At 32.8% G+C, this 8887-nt stretch overlaps 2 protein-coding genes across 11 annotated transcripts; both read right to left on the bottom strand.

Annotated features, from left to right (window-relative positions):
* Positions 1-4052: 4052 nt before the first annotated feature.
* LOC125222985 (glyceraldehyde-3-phosphate dehydrogenase B, chloroplastic-like) lies at positions 4053-7030 on the bottom strand. Of its 9 annotated transcripts, none has more exons than XR_016134732.1 (7): positions 6520-7030; positions 6188-6344; positions 5975-6113; positions 5864-5875; positions 5690-5767; positions 5405-5485; positions 4053-4408 (listed from the first exon to the last, which is right to left on the bottom strand). XR_016134732.1 is itself a non-coding variant. In XM_089063308.1 (6 exons), the coding sequence occupies exons 2-5, from the start codon at positions 6208-6210 to the stop codon at positions 5708-5710; spliced, it is 234 nt and encodes a 77-aa protein (XP_088919434.1). In that variant the 5' UTR covers positions 6211-6344; positions 6520-7030; the 3' UTR covers positions 4053-4408; positions 5690-5707. The 9 variants fall into 9 exon arrangements, 5 of the variants coding, with proteins under 5 accessions (XP_088919434.1, XP_088919433.1, XP_088919432.1 ...); XR_016134731.1 differs by having other exon boundaries at positions 5405-5472; XR_016134730.1 differs by having other exon boundaries at positions 5864-6113.
* A 196-nt stretch (positions 7031-7226) lies between these two features.
* Positions 7227-8663, bottom strand: LOC125222987 (uncharacterized). Of its 2 annotated transcripts, XM_048125915.2 has the most exons (4): positions 8485-8663; positions 8314-8402; positions 7865-7998; positions 7227-7477 (listed from the first exon to the last, which is right to left on the bottom strand). In XM_048125915.2, exons 3-4 carry the CDS (start codon positions 7985-7987, stop codon positions 7418-7420), a joined length of 183 nt encoding a protein of 60 aa, XP_047981872.1. In that variant the 5' UTR covers positions 7988-7998; positions 8314-8402; positions 8485-8663; the 3' UTR covers positions 7227-7417. The 2 variants fall into 2 exon arrangements, with proteins under 2 accessions (XP_047981872.1, XP_047981871.1); XM_048125914.2 differs by lacking the exon at positions 8314-8402 and having other exon boundaries at positions 8485-8661.
* Between the last annotated feature and the right edge of the window lie 224 nt (positions 8664-8887).

The following is an 8887-nucleotide window of genomic DNA, read 5'->3' as shown; positions in this document are numbered from 1 at the left end:
TTAATAAATCATTAAATGAGTTAACTATTCGATAAATCCAATAACTTTAAACAAATAAATAATTAAAATGAAATGAACTAAGCAATTGAAACTAATGTACAATGGGATTTATCATGGAAAAATTAGTTAGTAAAAGAAAATATACTATGGCCTATCAATCATAAAACATATGGGGTAGATTGTAAAAGAAAATATACATATTCATTATGCCCTAAAATAATGCGTCGTGTTATTCTTTCTTCCCTGCGCAAAGAGTTCTTCGCGTTTTTTCAAAGGTAAATATTTACGACAATTTAGCCAACAAAAAAAACAGTTTTACGTAAATAATAATATCTAATTTAAAATGGCATTTCCATAACTACCCCAAAACTAAACCCTAAACTTAAAATCATTTTGACTTCCCTTTACTTATGACGTGATTTTATTGCAATTAAATGACATTTATGATAATTTCTCTCAAAACTCCCACCTGTTCGTTTTACATATTTGGATTTAGTCCTTTTCGGTATTTTTACTATTATTAATCTGATTAGTACCATGTATATTGTTTAAGTTATTGAGATGAACTATTAGGCTATTCATCAAATTTAGGCATTCTCTATATTATTGGCCCGTTATATTTTTGTTTATGTTACTAATTTATGTAACCATAATTTTGGATCACTTTAAGTCAGACATTTCTACTGTATTGCTCTATTTTATCACTACCATTTTTTTTCTTATTTTAATAAATATAATTTTTCTTTCCAATAGTAACCATTAGAATAGACTTTAATATTACAAAAAATATTAAGATCTCTTTGCAAAATCTTTTCATTTATCACCTCTTCTAAAACCTTTTCACTACGCGAACCCAAAAAAACCTTTTCAACTCCAAAACCTTTTCATTTCTACTTCCCCAAATTATTACTACAATAATAATAATAAAAAAAAAATATTATAGAGGTTTAATTTGTACTTTAGTAGTGAAGTACTACTATCTAACTTCAAAATTTTTAATAGGTAATCAATTTATCTTCAAAAAAAACTTTTTACTTCCACCTCTTATCAATTTATTTTTAAAAACCTTTTCATTTCTAGTTCTCATAATTATCACAAAAATAAATAAAACCTTTTCACTTCCTTAATTGTAACAAAAAAAAGTCATGACATTCTTTTTACTTTACTAAACTTGATTTTATATAACTCATAAAAAGTTAAATGAAGTCATTTTAAACATTGAAATTTAAAAAATAATATAGGTTTAAATTATATTACATATTGGATTGAATTAAAAAAATTAATTATCATCATTATTATTGTGCATTAAATATTACACAACATTATTATCTAATATTTAAAACTTTTGATACAATGGAAAAGACTCGATCATGCAACAGTACGAATATATTGACAATAATGATGCATAATTGTATAATATTATTAACTGAGATTTCATTCATTTATACTAAGGCCGTTAAATTCATTTATACTAAGGCCGTTAAAACATATTTATTAACCTTGGAACTCAGTACATACTATAATTATAAAATGTAAAATGCATTTTTACAAATTAAATAGTACTACAATCTAACCAATTACATTAGCTAAATATCAAGCCCAACTTATTGGGTTCATGCCCTTGAATTACAGCCACCTTTAACTCATGAAACGAATAATAAGTTCATAACCTAAAATATAAGCAGCTTTGAGTCTCTTCTTCCTCCACACCTCTGGAGTCTCTTTATCTTCTTCGACTTCTTTTAAGTTTCAGAGCTTCTCTTCTTCCCTTCTACCCAAGGTTTCAATATCCAAAAAAGAGTCTTTTTATCTTCTTCGACTTCTTTTAAGTTTCAGAGCTTCTCTTCTTCCTTTCTACCCAAGGTTTCAATATCCGAAAAAGAATTGATCTTGGAAGGTATGTAAACAGTACTAACCCATTACCCATCTATCTCGTCTCCGGTTTTCTTGCCGGAATCACGATGGAGGACTCTAGCACAATGGCAAGGAGACCTGCGACGAACTTAGTGGAGAAATTCATGAAAATTTATAGAGAGGGAAGGAAGTTGGAAGGAGTATAGAAAATTAATGACCTAAATATGTGGAAGAAGAAAAAGACTGATAATTTAGTGAATTTTTGAAATTGATAATGTTGGTTGGCACTTGATCGCCGCTTTTAATGAAATGAAAAGGCTTGGTATTATTTGTTGTTTGTAAACGTGTTTCAGACTTTTAGCAATGAATATTAATAGTTGCTTGTGATGTTTGGGTTCAGTTCACCAAACCTTGCATGTAGAATTCGTGGAATGGTTGTTTGAATCCTTATGCCCTGAATACAAAAAAAGTCCATAGCTAATGATTTCATACAATATAACTTTCAAAAACATAACTAAAAAGGACAAAACAACATACCATTCGATTTTGAAGCACACATTCTAAACTCACGATATTGGGTTTGTCTCTAGGAGCGGCAACTTCATAGACATGGATACAACGGACTTTGATAATCGAATTAGTTTTCGTTAGTTGTAGATCATCGAGCAAGGTGTGGAATGGTTCCATGGTATCAACCTTGCTACTCGTGGTAAGAACAAAAAGATGAAGTTTGAATTGTATAAGGGAAGTAGGTAAGTGTGGATGGATCAAATGTCATATTTATAGGCCAAAAAATGAACCATGAGGCTTTTCTCAAACTATTCACATTCTCCGCGTCTAAAATGTGCATTTGATGCACACAATAATGATGGGAGTTATTTTTTGAGCAATTAATATGGAGTAATGACTAAAATGCAATGGCAATTGTTGATATATACAATGATGATGGGAGTTATATTTTGGACAATTAATATGCAACGCCTAATTTTCATATTTTTAAACTTCCATCCGATAATTTTTCATATAAAAAGCTGAAGCTATATTATAATAAATAAATATCGATCATGATTACGCATAAGCACAACTCATATCCATTTGTATTGCCTAAATTAATTTGCAAAAACGGTTCACATGCCTTTTCATAATAATACAAAATGGTGACCAATCATTTTGATCATTTCTTTGAGAGCCTCGGCGCACAAATAATATGATGGAGCAAAAGCAGAAAACAATATGATTGATTTTTTTTTTATCATTTTTTCGCATATTTTTATATCACATTGATAAATAAACTTGTATTTTCCATTGTAATCTTACACAGAAGGAGAGAATAACATAAATAAGCATGTAATCTATGAATGCTTATCATAATCTCTTCATATCATGCAAATAATTTTCACATTCATCAACATGTAGTTTTTTTCGTATACAAATCACGTGTATAAACAATTCTACCAAACACTAAAATCTACATTATATAAATATATTACATTATATAAATATAGAGCACAAAATTGAAAGTACAACTTTATTTATTCACTCCTAAATGTACAACCATTGGTGCGTAGTGAATTTCATTCTAGCATCGGGAATTGTAATTCCATAAATACCCTCAAAACCCCCTTGATAATCCCATAAATACCCCCAAAACTCTCACTTTATATATGTATAGATGTATAGATTAGTTAATTTAAATATATTTATATTTATATTAATATATACAATTTGAATATTTTTATTAGATATTAACACATATAAAAAGTCGGGTATTTTGTTACCCGATACGTCGGGTATGGATACCCCGGGCGAGTATTGGAGTACCCGAAAATATATCGGGTCGGATTTTGGATAGACATTAAGATGATTTTCGGGTTTAGGTACCCGGTTTTTTCGGGTCGGGTATCCACAGATACCCATATTCCCACCCCTATTTGCAAGGACCACGGCCTAACTTGAAGTGGTAGAACCACCACTTTAGAAGTTGCAGCGAGGAAGCAACCGTCTAGGGAATGATGGGCATCAATATCATAGGAAAGATGTCGTCAAATAGAATTTCACTGGTCATATCTCATTCCAGTAATGGCGTGTAACGGAGCATCATTATTGATCATTTTGTTAGAAAAATGAATAGTGTAAATGACAACGTACAAACACAAAAGCTCAAATACAAACTACAGTGTGTGTCTGCGAGAGTGAGATAATCAAAGCTAAGTGTATTCCGAAATCATACAAAAAATGCATGTACATTTCATTACTAATTCCAGAAAATATACTAACAATAACACAAGTATTTTTAAATATAACACAAGTATACAAACATAATTATTACTGAGATGTAATATCTTGTAGCAGAGAGTTCAAACCAGTATGCTTTACAAAAATTGAGGCATATATACTTTCACCTCATTCTACACAGTGCAACCCACAACCCACGACTTCTACTCAGTGGAAATGCCATTTCTGATCCGCTCATGTTTATTGGGACCTATGATGATATAGACTCCACAGAGGTGATGACAGATGAAGACAAGAATACTCACAAGGTCAAGTTATCCTACAAGAATAAGATAGATATCAATGTAGACAAAAGATCCAAAAAGTACAAGCTAACAACCAATGTTATACACTAACCAGAAAAATCAAGTGGCAAAACTGCATATTTATGTAGTACTACGTATGTGCATAGCACAGATTAATACTCCCTCCGTCCCCGATTAGGAGTCACAGTTTGACCGGGCACGGGTATTAAGAAATGTAAAGAAAAGTTGGTTGAAAAGTTAGTGGAATGTGGGACCCACCTTTTTATATTGGTTTTATAATAAAATATGAGTGATGTGAGTTAGTGGAATGTTGGACCTACTTACCATTTATGGTAAAAATGAAGTGTGACTCTTAATTGGGGACGGACCGAAATGGAAAAGTGTAACTCTTAATGGGGGACGGAGGGAGTATATTTTTAAAATATTAATTTTCAATTTTAAATTAATTAAACAAATTAGAATCAATATTAACAATGAAAAATATGAGTAACAATTTTAGTTATATGAGAATAAAAAATCTATACAAATCAACATTGAAGCATAATAAATTTGAAACAAATCACATAATATAATATTTAAACATTAAATTATGAAGTAGGAAGATAGAAATCTATCACGCTAAAAAATTAAATATAATGGATAATTACTCATTATTTTAAAAACTTCTTTATGCACTACATTAACTTTAAAATTAAAATCAATCTCATCATTATAAACTAAAATCTTCAATTCTTCACAATTCGTCACTCTTCAACATAACTCGTAGGTAAAGCCGTCAATCTTCAATATAGTAATAATATCTGATTTTAAGTGATCCAAAAGGATGGTAATATATAAATTAGTGAGGACTATAACATAAACAAAAATATAACTGGCCAATAATATAGAAAAGCCTAAATTTGGTGAATGCCTGATAGTTCATTCCAATAACTAAAAGAATAAATCTAATCTACAATTAATTAGACTAATAATAATAATAACATACATATTGAAAAGGACTAAATCCATACATGCAAATTGAATAGGAGTATGGCGGCAGTAAAATGACGCTACATATTATCGACCTTCGTCCACGTCCCTGTACTCATGATCTTTTACAATTCGTCGTCAAGAAAAAAAACAAAAAAATCACAGAACCACACTAAAAAAGAACTCTACAATGATATAAATAAAAACTAAAGATTAACATAAATTTTCTGAACCTTTTAAATTCCACCATACATCATAGAAACACATAATGTAACCCTACATTCAAAATATACATCATACAACTTCTATTCAACAATCAAACTTACCGTATCTTGCGAAATAGGCTAACAATATAAAAAATATAAGCTTCCAGCTTCCAACAGTAAGCAAATCCAAAATTCAACCTGTTAATTTCACCAAAATCAAATATAAATATAATAGTAATTGTATACTATCAAATTAAAGAAAAGAATATTAATTAGAAAGATAAATAGAAGTACCCCATAGTCAAACTTGAGGAAAACACCAAGTGGAGGAAGCCCCATGCGTTCAAGATTTCTCAGTATAATCTTGACAACCATAATCATTGGATTTTGAGCAGAGATATATACCTCAATGACAATGTCAATGCCAAGTTCAGCCCAAGGAAGCTTGAGAGGGTCCATGTTGGCGACAACCTTGATGGGCTTCCCGTCTACGACATCTGCTTTGAAGGTGCCAAGCATGAAGTCACTTGAGCAAGTGGGAAGCCTAATGTTGAAATAGAACTCAGTAATTCAGTTGAATCTCAAAGGTTGGATATTTTTTGTATGTCATAAACTTACGTTCTTGACACTGCCACTGTCATTCACGACCACAGCCTCAAGTGGTGAGTCCTTCCCGCCAGCAAGGGAGGAAGTTCCTCCCAATGCGTCCGAAACCATTTATCGCGACCTTCAATTTTGCAATGGTCTTTCCCTTAACGGGCGTGGATCCTGCACTCTAATATTGCACGAGAAAGTTGTTACTTTGAGTTCTGTGATTAGTTCATGCTTCATTATTCATGACATCCACCTTCTTAACATGGATGAATCTTAAACACATACAAAATCTTTATTTTTATAACAAAATTCATATGAGTATCAAAAATAGGTTGTGAAGCATAAACAATCTGTACCATTCGAGTGAGCTGTGCAGCCACTGCGTCGAACAAAGAAGCCTCCCTAGCATTCTTGGCGAAAGTCACACATCCACCCGACCAACTCACCTTAGAAAAGCATTGAGCAGGAAAAAAGTGACCGGTTTTCAATGTAAGTTATCTTTGCTAACCTCCCACAATCTCCACTAATAAGTTATCTTTGCTAACCATTTATTACAATTAATTTCTGAATTTTATATTAATTGCATTTACATCCCTCAGCATAAAATGATTGTTCAAAACCTCCCAAAACTCCCCTTTTATATATTGTATAGATATCATGGCAGAGCCTTAGAATCATAGAGGTTCCAATTCATGAGAGTAAAGGTAATATCCATAACGAACAACAGAAATTTTCAAGATCAAGAAAGCACTAAAACAATCCCAAAATCAACAACCCGTAAGGCAAACATAGAGCATAAGCTTGTTTGAATGATGCATCCTGATTGACATCTTTTTCGGAACTTCAACAAGTTGAATAAATTGGTCTTGCGATTTGGAGCTAACTTAGTTTCTTTCTAAATTCCACATGTTACTATGTGAACCACCTAATTCATCCTTCCTAACGCAATGTGTGATGCTTTCACAGCCACATTAGTAGGCTGACTATGACGGGTACACTCCATATCATAACACAAAGCACTTTAATTAGAGAGACAGATGCAAAATGCATCCAGGCAGCCATATTAGAATCCAACAGCACTAGTTAAACGCGCAAGTCATAGAAACATCACAACAGAATTATTTATCAGCTTCAACATGAAGACCCCGTGACTGTCACCCTCTGAGTGAAATGTGAGCCTAACTGCATGAATATTCATGTTCTAAAACCCATGTGCTGATAACCCTCGCCTCTAAAGCTGTTCTAACTTATTGACTAAGACGATCCAACAGTTCCAGCAGAGGCAGCTTCACGTTCTTGGCGTCGACGTTCTCTCTGTGTAAATCCAGTATCAACAAGTGAAAATATGAAAAAAAACAACGGATGACAAAACACTAGAGTAGCAATAAACTTCAAAGCTGTACATACAGGATACCATAAGGAGCATGAATAACATTTAGGGTGCGTCTCTTTAAATGGAAAACTTTGGCAAAACAATCCAAAAAAAAAAACAAAGGCAGAAAAAGTAAACATGTTGCACAATAGCCATCCAAATTGTGGAATCAATGACGCATCATATAACAAGCATTCGGTGGATAAAGGCAGTAGGAAGTACTAAATGCATCTTAATCGAAGGGAAAACTAAAAAATGCAGACAAAATTGATAGCAATAATCATGTAACAGAATACATCAAAGACGTATAAACTACACAAGAAACGCACCCTTCTTTCCCAATATGGAAGGAAGCAGACGAAATCATAAACTGGTCCAAGTGTTGGAAGCAAGAGAGCATTCACGCCAGTGAAGACCAAGAGTGCCGTCAGAGGTCGAGTTTTGTGCGGCATTATCGCCTAATCTGTGTGTGCAAACAACTCACGATTAATCAAGCTTTAAAAAAATGAAATTTAGGCAACAGATTATCTATTCTTCAAATCAAACTGACATAATTTCTGGTCAAAACAAATGCCCCCAGCCCCACTACTAAAGCTGCTAAAAAATATAGCTTAAAAAATGGATCACCATATTGAAATCAAAATATATAATTGCATAAATTAGTGCAGGAAATGAACAAGAGAATAAAGGATGAGAAATAGAAAAACGAAGTAGCAGCCCATTACTAATAATTGTACTTTTTGGGGCTACCGGTGAATAATTGAGAGAAGAACGTTACTTGTTTTTGTTTCTTCTAAATCACAAGAGAAGGCTATTTTTTGATTGCAGCATAGGAATCCGATTTTCCTTCAACTACTCTTTCATATCCTTGAAAACCAAAATAACATGGAACAGCAACAAAATCGAAATTCCCCAAATCAACAAGGTTAAAAGGTGAAAGCGAGCTTACTGTTATCGACGTTCGATAGGAGGGAGGGAAAGAGAAGTAGAGGACAGCAGTGGACGACGGGCTGAGGAGTGAGGGAGATGGGCGCGGTGGCGGTGGTGGCGGTTGAGAAAGAGAGGGAGAGTGGAGGCGCCGATCTCAAGAGAGAGAGATTGTATTGGGCGTTTATAGAGATTTTCATTATTTTGGGGTTTTATGGATTGGAAAAGTCTATAATTAATTCCCTTATTATTTAGGGTTCTAAATTAAAAGACGATGTTTTATAAAGTTCTAAATTAAATTTTATTAACTGGGGAAGGATTTTATGCTGTTCTTCCAGACGACATAGTTTTGCCAATTACTAGTACTACATTTTATTTCATCCTTTTTTCCCATTGTTGACACTTCTCGTGGCAGATGTTCTTCA

Source organism: Salvia hispanica, chromosome 1, assembly GCF_029641045.1.
Source record: "Salvia hispanica isolate PSC_SH4W2 chromosome 1, Shi_PSC_v1, whole genome shotgun sequence".
NCBI classification, from domain to species: domain Eukaryota; kingdom Viridiplantae; phylum Streptophyta; class Magnoliopsida; order Lamiales; family Lamiaceae; genus Salvia; species Salvia hispanica.
This window is presented reverse-complemented; position numbering and strand designations above follow the sequence as displayed.